The sequence below is a fragment of the Bufo bufo genome, chromosome 10 (genome assembly GCF_905171765.1).
Source record: "Bufo bufo chromosome 10, aBufBuf1.1, whole genome shotgun sequence".
Taxonomy (NCBI): domain Eukaryota; kingdom Metazoa; phylum Chordata; class Amphibia; order Anura; family Bufonidae; genus Bufo; species Bufo bufo.
In genome coordinates, this window is record NC_053398.1 from 21,874,118 (window position 1) to 21,895,981 (window position 21,864).

General features: G+C 43.2%; 1 protein-coding gene across 2 annotated transcripts in view; it reads right to left on the reverse strand.

Moving 5' to 3' along the window:
• MYBPC3 (myosin binding protein C3) overlaps positions 1 to 21,864 on the reverse strand; it is a 96,391-nt gene that overhangs the window by 30,771 nt on the left and 43,756 nt on the right. For both annotated transcript variants that reach the window (XM_040409207.1, XM_040409206.1), the window contains 8 exons: positions 19,287 to 19,419; positions 18,456 to 18,458; positions 14,765 to 14,889; positions 12,813 to 12,918; positions 6,270 to 6,436; positions 3,977 to 4,142; positions 2,762 to 2,868; positions 1,208 to 1,237 (listed from right to left, as the gene is read on the reverse strand). In XM_040409207.1, coding sequence (XP_040265141.1) covers positions 1,208 to 1,237; positions 2,762 to 2,868; positions 3,977 to 4,142; positions 6,270 to 6,436; positions 12,813 to 12,918; positions 14,765 to 14,889; positions 18,456 to 18,458; positions 19,287 to 19,419 — 837 coding nt within the window. The remainder of the gene's footprint in view (positions 1 to 1,207; positions 1,238 to 2,761; positions 2,869 to 3,976; positions 4,143 to 6,269; positions 6,437 to 12,812; positions 12,919 to 14,764; positions 14,890 to 18,455; positions 18,459 to 19,286; positions 19,420 to 21,864) is intronic.

The following is a 21,864-nucleotide window of genomic DNA, read 5'->3' on the forward strand; positions in this document are numbered from 1 at the left end:
AACGGAGGATTGGATGTCACAACTCTGGTCCACAAGGGACTGAAAGCAGAAAAGCGGGACGCTAGGAGCCTAGGTAAGTGGCTTTGTTTCTTTAGGCAGAGCAGATTCTAGGCATGTATCTAAAATTGTGGTGGGGGTCGGACAACCCCTTTAAAATGAATGATTCAACAGCTATTCATGCTGAACTCCAAGGACTAAAGAGGGCACATTTTGAAACCACTAGAGACCACCAAGAGACCATCTCCTGGTGGGGAAACCTAAAGGGTTACCCATACTCAGTTAAAGAGGTTTTCTAGGAGTTCAATATTGATGGTCTATCCTTAGGATAGGCCATCAATATCTGATCAAAGGGGGTCCAACTCTCGGCACCCCTGCCGACCAGCCAATGGTGTCATCAAAGGCAAATAATGTCACGTTCATAGGACACATGGCCCATTTGCAGATCAGTCCCAGTCAAGTGAATGGGTCTGGGCTGCAATACCAAGCACTGCCACTATACAATGCACGGCGCTGTGGTTGGTGAGCTATGAGGAAGCCTCAGAGCTCACCAGAGCATCGCGATCCATTCAAATAGCTGATAGGCAGGGGTGTCGGGTGTCGGGTGTCGGACCCCCACTGACCAGATATTGATGACCTATCCTGAGGATAGCCCTACAATATTGAGACTTATGGAAAATCCCTTTAAAGAAGCCGATGACAATTTCAGCTCTGCTACATCTTTGTTAGTCTGAAAAATAATAAAAGATCATTTATTTTGATGGATTTTCCATGGAGACAACTGAATGATAGAATCCACTGCGGGAGTACATTTATCCATTATTCTTATAAATTCAATAAATATTGAAAAAAAACGATTTCTTTATAAGGAAACCTATGAGGCTATATCAGTAGAAAACCTCAAACACGACCATTGATTTTACAAAAACTTGGCTTTGCTCCATTCCACCACAGATCAAACACTATACTAACACAAAAGACGCCCCCTACAGTTCTCAATGGGAACTGCAGCCAGGTTTCACATTTTCTTTGATCTCTCTCATGATACACATAAAAGGACACATCCATCATAACGTTCTGTACCCTATGAAGCTACAGATGAGGAGAATGCTGCACATAATGACCCTGATGTCAGCAAGACGCGCCTGCACAAAGTAAAAGGGATACAGCGCATGCGCAGAGATATCAGTGGTGGTCACAAGCACCCTACCTTGTCTGGGAACAAAGTCGATTTTCACCTCTGAGGAAAGACAAAGAGAGACAAATTATCAGAGAGGAGACTGAGCAAAACTGTCATGGATTGGTTTTGTACGGAGGCATAATATGGCACCCACCGAGGTACATGGCGTCTTATAGTGCCTCTGTATGCCTCCAAATTCATACTTCAAATGGCATGCAATGGAATATCTAGCCGGAATTTCTTACTAAATTCTTATACTTCGTACAAAGGAAAAGTAGAGTAGTTGCCCCATATCTACCAACCAATAAAGGTGTGCCATTTCTCTGGGTTTTTGTACTCATCTGCTTCTCTTTGCATTAAAATCAGTTTCAACCTGCAACCGCCACTAGGGGGAGCTCACTGCATACAGACTTATACAGCTGACAATACATTCACTGCTTCCTGTATAAAAGAATATGCAAGGAGCTCCACCTAGTGGTGGCTGCAGGTAACTTCTGTCACCTTAAAGGGACTCTGTCACCACTTTCTAACCCCCCCTTTTCAAAGTATTGTTATCTGCATGGCGCCCCTGTGATTATAAATGTGTTGTTAGAAGTTAAATTCGCCGTCTCCTTTTGATAAAAAGAGCTTTTATCTAACCTGTCAATCTTCTTGATAAGGTGCCCAGGGCGTTTCTTTTCGTCTCAATCTGCCGCCCGCCGCCGCCACCGTTGGTGCCCAGCTCCTCCCCTCATGCTTTCAGCGCCGCCTGAATGTAATCAAATACGCCTCCGGCTCTCTCTCAGTGCCCCCTCCTCCTTTTCAAAGATCCCGCGCGTGCGCACAGGGCTGTGCCTGATGCGCCCGTGCGGACATTTACAATCAGCCTCATTGAGCGAAGTGCGCATGCGCGCACTTCGCTCAACCTCCTCATCAGACGAGCACTGCAGCCGGCTGGCTGCAGTGCTCGTCTGATGAGGAGGTTGAGCGAAGTGCGCGCATGCGCACTTCGCTCAATGAGGCTGATTGTAAATGTCCGCACGGGCGCATCAGGCACAGCCCTGTGCGCACGCGCGGGATCTTTGAAAAGGAGGAGGGGGCACTGAGAGAGAGCCGGAGGCGTATTTGATTACATTCAGGCGGCGCTGAAAGCATGAGGGGAGGAGCTGGGCACCAACGGTGGCGGCGGCGGGCGGCAGATTGAGACGAAAAGAAACGCCCTGGGCACCTTATCAAGAAGATTGACAGGTTAGATAAAAGCTCTTTTTATCAAAAGGAGACGGCGAATTTAACTTCTAACAACACATTTATAATCACAGGGGCGCCATGCAGATAACAATACTTTGAAAAGGGGGGGTTAGAAAGTGGTGACAGAGTCCCTTTAATAAAAAGCAGGGGATTTGTAGCTCTGTGTCAGGGCAAAATGGAGCTTTACCACTGTAAGATATATTCTAAAATAATTCCGATTTTTTTTTTGGCCAGTCTTTTTGCAGGTGGGGCCCATTTTGGGAGTTGAAAAACTATTTTACCTCTGCCATGTCATCCAGTATCCCCATCATTATTACTTTACAGTGGCTCGCTATGTTTCGACGCCTTTTCACTCACCCATAAAGTGCAGTTTTGCAGAAAGGTTGAAGGCAAAGCCATTGGGGATGAAGGAATAGTCTCCTTCGTCGGAGGACACCACGTCATCGATGGTCAGCTTGTGAACCCTGCGGAAATTAAACGCCTTGGTAAATCGCCTCTCTGGCCAAATAGTAAAACTTCTTCATTTGTTAGAGCTGCAGTTGGGGAACCAGAGCTGCAATTACTTTAGCAGCTGGTGAGCTAAATAGCGCCCCCTGGTGGAATTGTCCATCAGAACACTAGCATCAAAAAGTCACCATGCTTGTGCAAAATTTTGCAAAAATTTTCGGGGTTTGAAGCCCAGCTTGCTACTTCTTCAAAAAGTTGGATGGGGAGGGACTTGTGGCTAGCTGGATCGGCACATTTCTTATGATCTACACCAGGAACCTGGCACAGATAATAACGGACATCTACAGCAGTTCCTTTGCTGGTGTAGATTTTCGTTTTGGCACACAGACCTGCACAACTGAGCCTTTCAATAATTGTGGCGCATCTGACGGCAGTGGGGGATAGGTTAAGACTGGTGTTAAAGGGGTAGTCCCATCTTGGACATTGGGGGCATATCTCTAGGATGTGTCACCCAATGTCTGATTGGTGCGGGTTCAATCTCTGGGACTTGCACCAATCCTTATAACGGAGCCCGCAAAGTGATGGAGGGCGCACCGCACATCCGCAGCCGCCCTCCATTCTGCGAGAGCCGAAAATAGCATGCGCGGCCCATGCTCCCATTCATTTCTATGGGGCAGATGGCAATAGCCGAGCCAGCGCTCGTCAATTTTCTACGGCTCCATCGAAATGAATGGAGGGCAGCTGCGCATGCGCAGTGCGCTCTCCTTCACTTTCGGGGCTCCGTTCTCGATATAGGTGCGGGTCCTGTACCTATAAGACAATGGGGGCATATCCTAGCGATATTCCCCCATTGTCTGAGATGAGAAAACCCCTTTAAGCCCCATAAAAGTGAATGGAGAGGTGGCCGCGCTTGCGCAGTGCGCTACCCATTCATTTCAATGGGACTTCCGAAAATAGCAGAGCATGTTGCTCGGCTATTTTCGGCACTCCCATAGAACGAATAGAGGGTGGCGGCGCGTGTGTTGTGCACCCTGCGGCACTTTACGGGCTCCATTCTAAGGGTGGAGATATGCCCCCCCTAATGTCCAAGATGGGAATACCCCTTTATTAAAATGTCAGACTGACCTTCCAATATGGGAGATTTTGATCCTCTCATTGGCGACGACCTCTTTTCCATTCTTCACCCATATTCCGGTGACAGTCTCGTCTGACACTTCGCACTTGAATACAGCCTGCTCCTTGGCCTTCACCGTCAGGTCGGCTACACCCTGCAGAATTTCCAGCTGTTTCTCTGGAGAGACAAAGTGATAGGTTCTAACGCCGGAGAGAAAATACTGGAAAAGTGATTAAAAGGCTATTCCACAAACTCATAGTATTGTATTGAATCGCTATAAAGCAATTATGCTACTGCTATTTTCGGAAGTCCCATTGAAATGAATAGGTAGCGCACTGCGCAAGCGCGGCCACCTCTCCATTCACTTTTATGGGGCTTAAAGGGGTTTTCTCATCTCAGACAATGGGGGCATACCGCTAGGATATGCCCCTATTGTCTTATAGGTACAGGTCCCACCGCTGGGACCCGCACATATATCGAGAACGGAGCCCCGAAAGTGAAGGAGAGCGCACTGCGCATGCGCAGCCGCCCTCCATTCATTTCTATGGGGCCGCCGAAAATTGACGAGCACTGGCTCGGCTATTGCCATCTGCCCCATAGAAATGAATGGGAGCATGGGCCGCGCATGCTATTTTCGGCTCTCGCAGAATGGAAGGCGGCTGCGGATGTGCGGTGCGCCCTCCATCACTTTGTGGGCTCCGTTCTAAGGATTGGTGCAAGTTCCAGAGATTGAACCCGCACCAATCAGACATTGGGGAATCTACTACTGTGTTGTTTTTAGTCCAACATATTGGTAACAATTCATTTCTTAAAGGGGTTTTCTTGGCCAAACGTAAGGATCAGCTATCCCTAGCATGTCAATATCGGATCCCATTAACGTGAACCGAAGCAGGGCTGTAGGAACCAGGCACGGCCGTGTAATTCCAGTTCCGGTGCGCAGGTAGTAAATACAGCTGATCGGTGGGGACTGCCCAGAGTCAGTTAGTCTGGGAAACCCCTTTTTAATATATATCCATTGTGTCTGGAGCTGTTTTTCTGATGGAGAGCTCCAAACCCTTTTAAGTTATGCTGGTTACTCAAAGTCTCCACTAGAGGGAGCTTATTACATACTTGAGTTAGGTATGCAGTAAGCTCCTAAGCTCCCTCTAGTGGTGGCTTCAGGTAATTTGCATGTTATCTGTTATATCTCTGTGTCTCCATTGCAATGCTGTCACATACCAACATTTGCATGCAGAAATCACCTCCACTGTATAGGGATGAGCTATTGCTGCTGTGATCGCTCCTCCCATACACAATCATTGTTTGCGGGCAGGAGAACCCTATTTATAGAGGATAATCAGCTATCCAAAAATATCATGACCTGACGAATGACTTGTCAGTCAGATGATTATTTACATGGGAACTAGAAACGCTACAAGCACTTATCCCTGATAACTGTGATCGACGCATGTAATGGACATCTTCGGGGCAATTTTTATGATTGCACTTTACTCAGTTTGGGTTAAAAATAATTTTTCCAATTGGTCTTTTTTTTTTTTTAAATACAGGGGTTAAAAATCAGTCTGTTTGCAGAGTATCACTTCTCAGTCCCATCAGCTGAAGACCTCATCATAAACACTCATTATAGCTAAACTCTTATCAGACTGATAAGAATAAGTCTTAAATGAGTGTTTAAGCAATCAGGAGGTCAGAGATAAGGCTTCACATGAGCCTTCAGCTGATGGTACTGAAAAGTAATACTCTGCAACAGACTGATTATTAACCCATGTATCTATAAAACAACAGAATATTTTTTTTTAAAAGACCAATTTAAAAAAATTAGCCCAAAATGAATAAAATGCAATCATAAATTTTTTTCTCCATAGCCTTTTAGTCATTGCGGTGTGGTGGGGCAGGTAGAATGTGTCATATAACACTGCTCCTTGCTTTATTATCTTTGATGTTTGCTCGAAGACGTTGGGGGACATTGACTAAAACCGGTGATTTAGAGGCTGGTCTTAGTTCATGTCCGTTGGCATTTGATGCGTCTAAGTTATGTAGAGGCGCCGGCCTCTATGTAACTTAGGCGCTGGCCGTGCGAATTGCTTAAATCTATGCCAGTGATTTAAGCACCCGGAGAAAATGATAAATGAGACGGGCTTGCCCGGCCCGCTCCCTTCCCCCGCCGACATCCTGCCCCCTTTTTCTGCGACCTCGAAAAGGTGGTGTGAGCGGGGAAAAGCGGCGTACCTTGCATCATAAATGACCCCCATTATCTCTAGCGCATACCAGCTTCTCTCATGGTAACCCATTTCCACCCATTACCTTGTACCAACAGCTCAGCGACGGAGTCTCCTCCGTTGGTCTTCACGACATAGTTGCCACTGTCTTCCAAGGTTGTCTCATTAATGATGAGGAAATGTTTCTTCCCGTCTTTCTTAAACCGATATTTAAAGGTTTCTTCTCTGGTCAGTTCTACTCCATTCTTCTCCCTGGAGGAGATACGAGGAAGCCATAAAACAAGCGCATCCCATCAATGGAACATCGGACAGCTCAGAGGCGAAACGTTACGCTGCTGGACCCTGATGGAAAATCTGTAGCAGAGCCCCCCCCCCCCCAACATGTGCCATTTATAATACTGGTGGCCTTCGTAGGTGGTAGACCCTCCACAGGGACCAGGTTACCCCCGATGTCTGCTCCCCTGGCTCAGCTCTAGACTGTATTTTTCAGCTATAATATTCTAGGGGCAAAGGGATGTCATATAAGGGGTCTCCTGCTTGGACACCTTCCATTAACCCAAGCTGAGAGGCAATGACAGCTCAAATTTTTTTTAAAGGGAATGTGTCATGTGTCACCGAATTTTTTTTTCTGCCAGTTAAAACCAGATATAGTATCTACTTTTTTTTTTATCTGTTTCTATTTTCTGATTTTAGATTTTTTTTAAATTCTATTTCCAGAATGTGATCATGGGGGTGGCCATCTTGTCTGAGCTGGTCTTAACAGCATGTAGAGAATTGCTTTACAGCAGTCACATGGGCAATATAAAACAATGGTCAGGAGAGGACCTCATTGACTTCTATGGGAGAGTTTTCTAGGCATGCTCTGTGACCTGTGCAGAGGTCAGGAGGAAGTAGATAAGCTCTGATATCACCTGCTGTGAATGGTGAATCCTGTGTTATCTATATACACAGGTGATATCCGTCATTCCAATCCTGCCTGTAATGATAAGCGGATAACTACAGTAAATTGACCTGTACAGACTAACAAGTGGCGCCTGATATTAGACTTAGTGGCCAATGTGAAAACTGCAGGATTTATGTTTTTGTTTAAAAGTAGATATTGACATGGAAAATTAAAAATTATTTCATCAGAAATTCTTTAGAAATGTGATTTAAACAATAGGTCATTTTCTGATGACACAAGTCTCTGTTAAGCAAATTCTGCATTCATTGTAGCACTTTGTAACTCCAAGCCAACAATGATAAAAAACTGGTCAATTTGAAATTATGCGCACCCATGACAGACATACATAGATCCATTATTCTTTTTTAATTTTTTTTTATTTAACCCCGATTAATCAAATACTATACTAACGAGAAGAAAAGAAAATATTCTGTAGAACAATGTGCAATAGCATTACATGCATATAGGTGGCGCTGTTGTCATAGGAAAAGAACTGCTGCAGTATATAATGAGTATGTCAGGGTTCAGTGAGATACTCAGGTCAAGCGACATCTTGCTGGACCAGGGAGAAAATATATAGTATTAATTAATTAATTAATTAAACCTGCAATTGATATAATTGATACTACTACTACCACTACCAAGGGCGTAACTTTAATTCATAGGGCCCCATAGCAAAATAAGATGGGGCCCCACCACCTAGTGTAAGAAAATTAAAACAGCAGCATAAGTAGCAAAAATTCTAGGTATATATAATATTTCCATATATCAGAAAATCCACATTATAGCAAAAAGGCGCCATATTGTTATTCCCCACGAATAGGTACAATGTTCTTGCATCTGATCGGGCCTCCTCAACCTCGGGGTCCCAATAGCAAGTGCTATGGCCATAGTTACGCCCCGTGACGGCTATTATAATAAGTCTTCCAATTGTATCAGAAACCTTTATATTCCCTATGATTTCCATGAGTTGTGCTTTTGTCTTACACAGAGGTGTAGCTGTACAGGTGCAGAGGTGGAACCAAAATATAAGAAATCACCAGTAGGATAAATGATACATGGTAGATGGGGGGGGGTTACAGATTTTGCATTGTGGCCCATGAACCTCCTTTGTTCTGTGTAATCTCTGCACCAGTGAACATAAAGAAATGACAAGAAATGCAAGGATTTGGTTGTACTGACCACTAAATAAAAATGTTAATCGTTTTGTATAAAAAAAGTATTTATTAGTAATTGATAGTAATTATAACAATCTATTGAACTATTTATTAGTAATTAATAGTAATCAAAGTAATTTATTAAAGTATTTATTAGTATTTATTAGTAATCATATTAATTTATTAAAGTATTTATTAGTAATTAATAGTAGTCATAGTAATTTATAAAAGTTTTTATTAGTAATTAATAGTAGTCATAGTAATTTATTAAAGTATTTATTAGTACTTATTAGTAATCATAGTAATTTATTAAAGTATTTATTAGTAATTAATAGTAATCATAGTAATTCATTAAATTATTTATTAGTAATTAACAGTAACCATAGTAATTTATTAAAGTATTTATTAGTAATTAATAGTAATTTATTAAAGTATTTATTAGTAATCATAGTAATTTATTAAAATATTTATTACTAACTGATTGCAATCATAGTAATTAATTAAAGTATTTATTAGTAATTAATAGTAATCATAGTAATTCATTAAATTATTTATTAGTAATTAACAGTAACCATAGTAATTTATTAAATTATTTATTAGTAATTAATAGTAATTTATTTAAGTATTTATTAGTACTTATTAGTAATCATAGTAATTTATTAAAGTATTTATTACTAACTGATTGTAATCATAGTCATTAATTAAAGTATTTATTAGTAATTAATAGTAATCATAGTAATTCATTAAATTATTTATTAGTAGTTAACAGTAACCATAGCAATTTATTAAAGTACTTATTAGTAATTAATAGTAATCATAGTAATTTATTCAAGTATTTATTTAGTTGTTTCTTTCATATCGTTATAGTGTAGATTGTTCATGACAATGATTTATTTCTGGACCACGTTCCGCCACTCTTGGCCTGTGCCCGGTGCTGCGACTACAAGTGAACGGGGCACAGCTACTAGACGCAGTCCATAGGCAAGAACAGAACAGTTTTTTTTTTCTAATGTTATACAACAAGGGAAATAGCGGCTGCTGTTGACAGATCTGTTATCCCTGTTATGCTATCAATGTGTAATGGTGTCCTGCTGGGATTTGGGACTGACTTAACCCTGTGCAGCCTAGCCTGTTAATGAATGAATATGAAGGGCAAGCATTAAACATTGACATGTGAGTAATAATTAATGATGCTACTGAGCTGAGATGTAAGGGTGTATGTAAGCGAAGGAGGGCACACCACGCGTGCGCAGCGTGTTCTCCTTTCACTAGTACAGGAGTTTAGAAAATAGCCAAACGAGTGCACTCTGCTATTTTCAGAAGTAGTGGTGAATGGACAAGCACAGCCACTTCTCTGTTCATCGCCATGGGGCTGACGGAAATCGCCGAGCCAGTGCTCAGTTCTTTTCGGAACTCCCCTAGCGGCAAATGGAGGGTAGCAGCGCTTGCGTGGTGCATCCTCTTTCACCTTGGGGGGCCTCGTTCTGGAGATATGAGCGGGTCCCAGAGGTGGTACATGAACCTGTCTGACCTTGATGGCATTTATTAGTAATATGCCATCAATGTCTGGGATGGGAATACCCCTTTAGGGCCTGTAAACCAAAATTATAAAAATAATATACCAGAAATCCAAGCCTGCTTGTTTATAGCTTCCAGGAAGTAACATAATATTTCTAAGCTGCAAATAATAACACGTTAAGTAAATAAAGAACAATGAGAAACAACAGAATTGTCAACAGCAGCTTGCTGATGGTTTTCATGCGGCAGTTAAATGCATATGGTTACAGAACTGCGTGCATAAAATCTGCAGAATAGCACAACAGCAGCAGCAACATGGATTAGATTTTAACGATTTCATCACAATGGGATGGGCACATAAATTGACCTGCAGTGTGGATTTTAAATCCATGGCAAATAGACACGTCATGCAGATTTTGCCTTAGAGACGTTGAATTTCTTACAACTTAATATGTGAAAAGAAAAGTGAAAGAAGGTAATTGATGCTATATTTTCTGATCCAGAAAACCCACTGCATCTATCCATTGATAAAGAAGATTTCCATCAATTTGACAGAATCTAGAGTTGCCACAAAGAGCGTCACTTGCTCCGGAGGAAGCGGCATTTCCATGCATTCAATTGATTTTAGTGGGTAACATGTAATACGTCAGTTACCCTGCGGAGGTGCTGTAGGGAACGTGAACACTGCGTGCCAAGTTTCTCAGCAGACTGCAGCTGATTGCTGGGGAACTCATCTGCATATTTTCTAGGGACCCTTCCAATTAAAGAGGAAACCCCCTTCAAAGGCATCACATTAAATGAAGCATCTCCTGGAAGCGTGTTAGGTAATTTAGACTTCCATATCTTGGTTACATTCCTCCACTTGTCTCCTTATAGATTTACGTTTTAGTCTGAATTGCTGACACTGTAGGATATATGACGGGGATTGAGATTCGAAGAAAAAATGTCCTAGTGGACGAAGCATCTGATGACACGGAGTGATGGTCCCAGTAGCTGTCTGCAGCTTACAGGGATCTACGCAAGATGCCCTTCATATCAATTTTGCGGACAAAGTATCCCAAGCCTGTGCTACTGGAAGACACATTTTGGCAGCTGTTAGAGGACACCCTTGAGAAGGCATCCTGGGCTTTACATGTCCACGGTAGGGGCAGATAGACCACAGCAGGCGGGGGCTATTTTAAATGCTGAAACATACACTCTGTTATAATTATACGGGTTGCAGGATCGGTGCGAGAAGGTTTGTTAAAATGCCGGCACTTCCCTGGAGACGTGTAAGACTCATTCCCTGGAATGTGAGCGCTATTTCTAAGTGTAAAAGCAAACAACCGTGCCTTCCAAGCTGATAATTAATAGACAGGGTGCAAACATGTACATAGACCGGGGGCTCATATTGCAAAGTGGCAGAAGGTCAAGGGGACTGAAGTCCAGGTGGGGTCTAACCAGCTGGTGACATCGTTTTAAACTACGAAGCCATAGCTTCTCCAAACAAGGACATCTACTGTATATATATAGTTATATATAATCATTGACAAAAATAATGCACCAAGAAGGTGTTAGAATGAAACTTTCTGTGTGTGACTGTAATGGTCATATATGTACCGTAAGTGATTTGAATATTAGAGTGGGAAGAAAGGGATGCAAATGAGCTCTTAACAAGCTCTGCCACCAGATATATGGCAGCTATCCTAGAAGTCAATGTTCAACCCTATAAATAGGCCTTGAGACATGACTCGGATATTAAATAAGCCAGAACCTCATCTGCAGACAGCTGTTTTGGGGTGATTGCCCCTCATCAGTGCAGAGCAGAGAGAACTGGCGTAACTGGGTGAGAGGCCTAGGTCGGGATTTGGGGGGTACTGTATCTCCTTGGGGAGACTTATAGGCCATACATGCTCCTCTGGAATTCTGGGAAGAAAGGGATGCAAAGGAGCTCTCTTCCCAAGGAGCTATCTCCTCATCTGCAGATGAGGTGCTGGCTTATTTAATATCCGAGTCATGTCTCAAGGCCTTTCTTAAAGGATAGCTGCCTTACATCTGGTGGCATTAGAGGCAGAGCTTGTTAAGAGCTCATTTGCATCCCTTTCTTCCCAGAATTCCAGAGGAGCATGTATGGCCTTTAGGTCTCCTCAGGCCCATTAAGGTGATCTCTCCCCAAGGAGAGATAGTACCCCCCAGAATATTAGTGAAAGGAGTTTATTAGGGAAACTTGTATAACTGAAAGGACCCTATTAGGCCGCCTCTAGCCTGGATGCAAGATGAGATACGGTTGGACATGGAGGCTTACAGGTTCCATATGGTATCCCGTGGCACATTTGCCCACAGATGTTGCAGCTGGGCCTGTAGATGCTGCACACTCGTAGGTTGCAGAAGCTGGCGTCCCAGCAGCTCCCATAAATGCTTGACTGGAGATAAATCTGGTGACCGGGCAGCTAAGGAAGTGTTATAATCTGGAGGAGACATTCCTGGGAAACCCTTGCTGTGTGTGGGTGAGCATTATCCTAAAATGCCAGTTGGAAGCCCTGCCACGAGAGACAACACATGTGGCTGCAGGATGTTCTGCAGATATCACTGAGCTGTTAGTGTCCCTCGTATCACCACTAGGGCTGACGGACTGTTGTATGCATTTGCTCCCCAGATCATCACATAACCACTGCTCCCAACATCTCCCAACATCTAGGTCAGAATGGCCTAGGTGGCAGGCAATTCATTGAAATGATCATCCTGCTCCTCTCAGTCCGATGATGCGCCCCCTCTCAAAGTCTGGGCAAAATGTCTTGGAGTGTGTCGTAGAGGCATGTCTCTTACCAAGAGGTACACTACCCAAAAGTAGCCTCTGAGAGGCTTTTTATAGGGCATCCATGGAAGCACTTTGACCCCATCTTGTGGCAAGACCCTGTGTCTAATCAGATTAGCTCACTCATCTCCTGCTGTTGTCATCATTCCAGTTCTTGCCTGACAAAAGGACATAAAATGGCAATCTTATCATGCCTCGTTCCTTAGTGTCTCTTACCATTTCACCTGCGCCCCTTCCTCTGACACTTCACATTCAAACTCCACTCTTTCCCCTACCATCACCACTTGATCTTCCAGAGGATGGAGGATCAGCACCGGTGGCTCTGTAAGAGAAATACAATATATTATTCCATGCATGCTATTCCTATGGTTAATTGTAAGTGATGGGATCACAGCAGCAGAAGAGGAATGTGTTGATTTTGTGGGGGGCAGTCACCTGTGCACTGATACTAATACATTGTAAAAGCACTAGTGACGAATTAATCAAGCTAATTATTGAAATCCCGAGGCGTAGACATCTCTTTTCCCAGCACATAACCTGCAGCCGTGGTTTAGACCATGCAAATAGTTTCATTAGGTGGGAAGACAGTCTAGATTGAGTGTCTAGAGTTGGGGGGGGGGGGGGGGGGGGGCGTAATATGGGAAGTGACATGACGTGCAAACAGCAGGGAACCCAAGAAGTGATATGTTGTAATGTGAGAATTCTGGCAGACGGATACTTGAAGATTCTGAGGATTTGATGGCGGGCCAGTGACATTTCTGACACATTCATTTGTCATCTGCAAACTTCATGTCAGATATTTTTCAGAAGTGATTCACATCGACGCTACAGTGTCTCCATGTTGTTTTTACTTAAAGGGGTTATGTCATGATTGATGTAAAAATAAATAAATAAATATGTCTCTATGTTGTTTTTACTTAAAGGGGTTATGTCATGATTGATATAAAAATAAATAAATTAATTAAATAAATAAATAAATAAATAAATAATACATCATATAATACAGGACAATCTCTTTCTAACAAAGCTCCAACCAGCCCTGCACCTCACATGGAGCCAGATATCTCCACATTCATTGCTCCAAATGTTTTGCTAGATTCTGTTCAGGCTGACAGCTCGGGGGGAGGGGGGGGGGGAATGTCCTTTCTGCTGCAGCTCTCTCCCTATCACAGCTCAGGTGGGGGTGTCCTTTCTACTGTAGCTCCTTCCCTGCCACAGCTTCTAACAGTATATATGGCTGGAGCCAGTGAGGTGGACAAGAAATAAGGAAAAGAACAAACAGCAGGTGGCGCTATACAGATGCATTTTATTGAATAACTCAGTGGCTGTACTAAATTTTTAATTACAAGTATTCAGATCCAGGTGCTGGTTTGAAAAATATAGAATGTGTTTGATGGCACTACCCCTTTAAGTTTAGATCATGCTACTCAATGTAGGGAGAAAAATAGCTCTTTTTGTTATGCGGAAACCATCAGCAAGGTGTTGATTTACATGGAAACAGTGGGTCTGATTGTTTAATTAACACCAATAGGCCCTGAAAGTCATTGAAAAGGTTGTCTCAATAAAGAGAACCCCTGCCCAGTGCCAGTATTAAGGAATATGACTATATAGAGGAGGGTACCTGACTTGGGGCCCCCTCTATTAGCAAGAGCAGAGAGTGTAGTATTGATCTAAATTAATTGGCTTGATACTTAGCCAGATACCCGCTCATTTGCGGACGTTTTATATACCTGACAAGAGTCACTAACCAACAGCAGGTTATGGCTGTGGTCTGAGTTATCTCCAGACCTGACCATTGCACTAAGGTGTCATCTGTATGGTATACCTTCTACTGATGGCGTGGTCCCCTCTCCTGAGCCTGCACCATCATTGTGCTGTAAACATATGGCGGTTCGTGGAAGCTACCCGAGTAGTGCATCATACATTGATGGCACTTGTGGAAAGGGGTTGCCTCATTGGTGATCCGCTGTGGAAGCTGTTGGTGGCTGTACTTATCACACTGACCCTCTGCTGTGGCCTACAGAAGGAAGTCCAAGCTTTGGACCACCTCCATGAGATCCATATGCCATAACAGGACTTATAGACAGGGCTTGTCCTAGTCTAGAACCCAGCCAAGGTCAAAGATACTGAGAAGAAAAAGATTCTGATCGTGCTTTACAGACACCAACCTCTTACGAACAGTTCAGTGAAGGACTTCTCCTCTCCGATGACACAGGTATATGCTGCATCATCGGCCAGCGAGCAGTTATTAATAGTCAAGATTCTCTTATTCCCAATGCTCTCGAAGATGTACCTAAGAAAAGTAAAGAGAATGTCATGAACCATTGACGATTGATCTCTATTAGGTTATGACTGGGGTCAGATTTACTATCTAGTGTGTTCCTTTGCTTGGGACGCCAAGTGATTTAGCTTGTGGCTTGTCATGGTGTGCCGCACTATAACCCAGGCCATATCGTTTCTGCTTTCATACATGTGCCATGTGCATCAGCAGAAAATACATGTATGCATGTGTTGCATTGGCTGATCTTCTATAGTAATACTATGGACTGGTCGGTTGCAAGAATAGTTGGCAGCTCGTTTCTTTCCTCCTCCTCATTCAGCCGCTGACAGATCGAGGTACATGATGCACTTAGGCACATCATTAGGGAAAGGACAAGAATCTAGCACTAAGTAAAATTAAAGTGGTGATAAGCAGGGAGGAAAAATACTCTCAGCTCTGTACTGAAGGAGGTAATGCATCCTGTCCTCCATAACCTCAACTAAGGACTGAGAATCCTTGTGTGAGACCCACAGTCTGTATTTGGTTTCCTAGAGCAGGCATGCTCAACCTACGGCCCTCCAGCTGTTGCAAAACTACAACTCCCAGCATGCCTGAACAACCTACAGGTATCAGCCTACAGCAGGGCATTATGGGAGTTGTAGTTTTACAACAGCTGGAGGGCCGCAGGTTGACCATGCCTGTCCTAGAGCATCTGTCATAAAGGAAAATAAGTACATGCTGTCAAAGCTTCACTGTCTTTACTTTATAAAGTCTAATATGTTAATTTTAGGAATTACAGTGTTATTTTACATATAAATGCAACCCATCATCACTGTTTGGAGTACCTCTTGTCATCATGTCCCCAATAATGTTTTGGGGGTAGTTGTGTAGTGCCCTGGAGCAAGGGTACTTTGGACTATGGACATTTGTGGCATTTGCCCCTGTTGCTATTATGCAAAGCCATCAACCCCCCCTACTTTATTGAACTTCGAAGGGTTAACTTGCACTGTGATTTATGCTGTTGTGTGCACTGATAATGTTTCATAGTGTTGAACCACATGTTATATACAGACTATACAGGTGAAACTCAAAAAGTTAGAATATCATGCAAAAGTTCATTTATTTCAGTAATGCAGCTTAAAATTAGAATTTTGTGAAAAGGTTCAATATTCTAGGCTCAAAGTGTCCCACTCTAGTCAGATAATTAATCCATACCCCCTGAGCAAAGGGGACCTGAGATTGTGACTTTGGGGTTTCATAAGCTGTAAACCGTAATAATCCAAATGATATCAAATAAAGGCTTGAAATATCTCGCTTTGCCTGTAATGAGTCTCATGTGTTAGTTTCACCTTTTAAGTTACATTTCTGAAATAACTGAACTTTGCACCATATTCCAGTTTTTCGAGTTTCCCCTTTATACTGTATATATTGTTATAAATCCTGCTGATCTGCAAGATATCTGTACTGAACCATGGAAAGGGTTAATGAACACCCAGCTAATACTGAGAGACTTTGGGACTTTCTACCAATCCACTGAGAAGTTAGAAATCTTACACAGTTACTATAAGGGACTATGCAACATTTTGTAGGGGAAAAAACAAACACACTGACTTTTTGACTGGTTCATCCGTGTTGTTTATGTCTTGAAAAATGGCTTAGGCTAATTTTACATTGGAGTTTTTTGCGGATCCGTCATGGATTTGCATAAACGCTTCCGGCACAATAATACAACCGCATGCATCCGTCATGAACGGATCCGGTTGTATTATGCCTTCTATGGCCATGACGGATCATGAACACCATTGGAAGTCAATGGGGGACGGGTCCGTTTTCTATTGTGTCAGAGAAAACGGTTCCGTCCCTATTTACTTACATTGTGTATCAGGACAGATCCGTCTTGCTCCGCACCACATCGCGGACAGAAAAACGTTTGCTTGCAGCGTTATTCTGTCCGCGATGGGGACGCAACCAAATGAAACGGAATGCATTTTGGTGCACTCCGTTTCGTTTAGTTCAGTTTTTTCCCGATTGACAATGAATGGGGACAAAACTGAAGCGTTTTCTTCCGCTATTGAGATCCTATGACGGATCTAAATAGTAGAATTGAAAACGCTAGTGTGAAAGTAGCCTTAGTCATTCTTGTATTTAAAGGGGTTCTACAGTTTGTTTTAACTGATGATCTATCCTCTGGATAGATCATCAGCATCTGATCGGCGGGGGTCCGACACCTGGGACCCCTGCCGATCAGTTGTTTGAGAAGGCAGCGGCGCTCCAGCAGTGCCGCGGCCTTCTCACTGTTTACCGCTGGCCCAGTGACGTCACGACTAAAATCAACTGGCCTGGGCGCGGCTAAGCTCCATTCACTTAAAAACAAACTGTAGAACCCCTTTAAACTCTATGTTTATGACAGACTGAAATTGAAACATTGTTTCTGTCTAGGCTATGATTCTTCACTCCACCTCTCCCACCAGAATGTTCTAGTTCACTTAGAAACTGCAGTTAGAGCCCCTAGTTGTCTGCAGATAGGGACCAGTGCTTAGTAAAAGAAACTCCAGACTATTGCCAGACTATTGAAGGACCAGAAGAAGATGCTGATACTCCTGCCACAGGTCCTGGGTCATCAGTCTTTTGACCAGGGAGTTAACCGGATGACTGAGCCACAGACCCTGGGCCACCAGCCCTTTGGCCAAGGTGCCAGCCTTCTGAGAGAGAGGGAGATTGGGGGACAGCTAGCTCAGGCCTTTCCTCAGCAACAAACCTTCTTCTGCCAGGGAGGAGGCTGGAGAAGACAGCTCAGTTTTGCACTTAAGTTCCTCTAGTAAAGAATAAAACTGGTTTGCAGACCTTGACTCTCTGGACTTAAATCCACTTGGGGTGCACAATGGCTTACCATCCCCTCTAGAGAGCAGCAACACATGGTGAAACAGTGTACAGGGGATCCAGAGTAGCATTGGGCCACCACAAACCTGGAGTTGGGCCGATGCATAACTTTGCTGCAAAACCACTTTATTTCCCCAAGGCAAATGAACCCTTTGAAATCACGAGGGCATTAGTCTTGATGCTCCATTTCAAGCTTGCCACCCCTCCAAAGTTGTCCATCAGATGAACTACCCCAAAACATCATTGGGGGCATGATGACCAGAGCTGTGAGGTACCCAAGGTGGTAGAAGGTCCATTATGATGATGACAAGTTCCCTTTAAATATAACCTTTAAGGATCTGCTTACTGCTGTCACCACTAGGGCAAGTTCAACTGACTCAGCTCTTGGTCTCCCTCGACTGGTAGTTGAATGCAAAAGGTTATCACTACAGCTGTATGAAGAGGAGCTAAGGATTTGGAGCTAGGTAACAGCAAAACAGAGCTACTTTTATAAAGTTAAAATAAGAAATTAATCGGTGTTGGATTTTGTAGCTCTTTAGAATGAACAGAGGAATTACGATAGGTACAACCTGATGACCTTGCTATGATCCTCTAGAATAGACTAAAATTTCAAGAAAGATAAAATAAATAGTAAAAAAAATAATAAACCAGGGATTTTGAACTATAATGAAATGGCCACACCACTCATGGACATTTATAGAATATATCTAAAAACTTACTTGCTGGAGGATCATTGACAGTTCCAGGTCAATCCCAAAAGGCACATAGAAAATGATAGGAAAAGAAGAAGAAAAGACAATATAGGGATTAAATACTTTCTGAAGAGTAGTCTTCATGCATTCCGTCATTATGTACACATAGGCAAAGATACACATCATAATACGGCACTGCCACTTGGATGTTCATCTTACTATATGAGAAGGGTGCCCACAATTCTTGATATGGAATAGGGCTCAGCTTTATTGGTTCTGCACTAGTGGTAGATCATCACTTAGGCTACATTTACTTTTGTGTCAAGTTCATTGGTCCAATGACCCAAATTGCTCCTAGCAAACCCTATTAAATTGTAATGGAGTTAGGGTTCCATCAAGACTTCTGGTCGTCTTGACCACAAAAACAGTGCTCCATGCTGCTCTGTTCTTGGAGGCCCCAATCGTATGCCAAAACCCAATGGAATTACAACAACCATTTCCATTTCTGGTACTCTGAAGATCTGAAAATGTTCTTTGCACTCAAGTCACCAGTAACACACTTGCAAATCTATTGCTGACCTTTTGCTATATATTGTGGAGGCTCTTGAGTATATATTGTGGAGGCTCACTTTATGGGTGAGGAGTAGCCTAGTTTGGAAGGGGGGAATTCACAGCAAAGATCCCTCAAATAATACTGTAGAGTACAATGTCCAAATAATCTACTACACAAGGGCTAAATAATACCACTATATACTGCCATATAATGCCCAAATAACTATCATATAGTGCTAACATAATGTGACCATTTATGGTCCCCCATCTCTCCATAATCAGCTCCTATATACGGGATCTTCTCACCTTCCAGTAACACGAAGCTCTTGACCATTCTTCATCCATTTCACTTCTGCATCAGGATTTGCTACTTCCACAACCAGCTTCATCTTCTGCCCCTTATCCACTTGGTATGCAGGATCCAGCTTCTTCAAGAAAGCTAATGGAAAAAAACAAGCAGTAGAATAAAGAACAATTATTGGCAAGAACTACAGTTACAGAATTTTTCTATTAAAAATGTATGTAAAATAAAACGTTCAACATTTTTGCCCCATTGATTTTTTCCCCCCATGGATCCTCTGTGAAAAGCAGAGATAATTGTGGATGATCCCCCTTTACTTATACCGGTGACGACCTAAAACAAGATCATCTAAAACAAGCAAAGGGGTGGCCAAACGTTTTGAGACACACCGCTGCGACCCGCACCTATCTCCTAAACGGAGCCCCGCAAACTGGTGGCTGGAGGACTCCGGTCTGCCCACCGACCAAGCGCTCTCCCCATAGAAGTGAGTGGGAGTGTACCGTGCATGTCCGGCCACGGCTCCCATTCACTTCTATGGGCCCGACGGAAATAGCCGAGCCAGTACTCGCCTATTTTTGGCGGCCCCATAGAAAATGAATGGAGGGCGGCTGCGCGTTTGCAGTGTGCCCTCCACCACTTTCGGGGCTTCGTTCTCGGTACAGGTGCTGCTATTTTCAGAAGTCCCATTGAAATGAAAGGGAAGCGCACTGCGCAAGCGCGGCCACCTCTCCATTCACTTTTATGGGACTTAAGGAAATAGCCGAGCCAACGCTCAGCTATTTTCGGTTCTCGCAGAATGGAGGGCGGCCGCGGATGTGCGGTGCGCCCTCCATCACTTTGCGGGCTCCGTTCTAAGGATTGGTGCAAGTCCCAGAGATGGAACCCGCACCTATCAGACACTGGGGGCACATCCTAGCGATATGACTCTATTGTCTGAGATGTGACAACCCCTTTAACTTAATCACAAAAAAACTAATTTCCAATGCATTTCAGCTCTGCCACAAAATGACCTGCTAACCTAATATCAGTGATCTTCTCTTTAGCTCAGGAGAAAGTGTTAACAGGGCTGTCCGGTCTTCCATATTGATGACCTATCCACGGCAAGTCTCATCAGACTCATCTCCCTCATAGTGCTGGCACATGCAGCAAGGTTTGGCATGTCGGTTGTATAAACGTACTGACTGCCAGCTGAAAAGTGACAGAGCACTGAAACCAGGTGGTTCGTCACTATACCATACTGGCCTCATTGTGGGCAGCATAGTAGAGGCGACAGGTTTCCTTTAAATGAGGAATGTGGCCAAGCTGAACACATGAAATAATTTGTACCCCATTACAGTTCCTTTAACCTCCCCCTACACATAAGAAGCCACAGACATTAGTCTTTTGATGCAGCCTTCCGACCTCAATGGGATTTGCTGCCTTTCCAAAAATGGATACTGTAGTGAAAGATATTTTTGTCTGAGTGATGTCACAGTGACATCGTTATCTTGGAGTGATGTCATGGAATTCAAAGCATTCCTAAATGATAAGGATATCAGAAGCCGCAGAAGTGATCTGTGCTCATGTCAACAAGCAGGAATGTCAAGAGCTAGAGACACAATGTGACTTCCAATATCTTTATCTTTTTAGAGACTGTTTTAATGTTTGTTTGTTTTTTTCAAATTTACAACTACTGAATAAGGCTAACTATGCAAGTTATAAAGTTATATAGCCCCATTGCACACTTGACATTTCCTAGAAATGGGTGAGTTTTTCTTTACTCATTAAAGAGGACTTGTCACCAAAAGTACCATGTTATAAAGCAGGAGGAGCTGAGCAGATTGATGTATATTTTTGTAGGAAAAGATTCAGTAAAACTTGTAATTTTTACATTTCTATCTGCAGCCTGTGAGGAGCTATCGGTACAGGAGGGAGGAGTTATCAGTGACTGACAGCTATCTCAGAGTGCCATCAATCACTGGTAACTCCTCCCTCCTGTACCAATAGCTGTTCACAGGAGATAGAAAAATGTTATAAATGTATAAATTACAGGTTTTTCTAAATTTCCCCCCCAAAAAAAATATACATTAATCTACTGGGCTCATCCTGCTCTATAACTTGCTGCTTTCCGATTTCATCGCATTTTTTGGTGACAGGTTCTCTTTAAGTTCTTTCTCCAAAACAGTTCTTGCAGAATAAGGCACAGGTGCCAAATGTTTTCTAATATAGGGCCAGTTAGTCAGTAGGTTTTAAAGGGGTTTTCTGGGAGTCCAATATTGATGGCTTATGTTCAGGATGGGGGTTCGATTCCTGGCACTCACGATTAGCTGCTTGAAGATGCTGTGGTGCTCCAGTGGTCCATTACTAGGCCAGTGACATCATATACATCAATCACACGGCCTAGATGCAGCTCAGTCCCACTCAAGTGAATGGTCCTGGGCTGCAATACCAAGCACAGCAACTATACAATGTATGGCGCTGTGCTTGTTTGTACGGAGGCTGCAGCGCTGGCGGAGCATCGCGGTCTCTTCATACAGCTGACTGGCAGGGCAGCCGGGTGTGGGACCCTCACAGATAAGATATTGATGATCTATCCTGAGGATA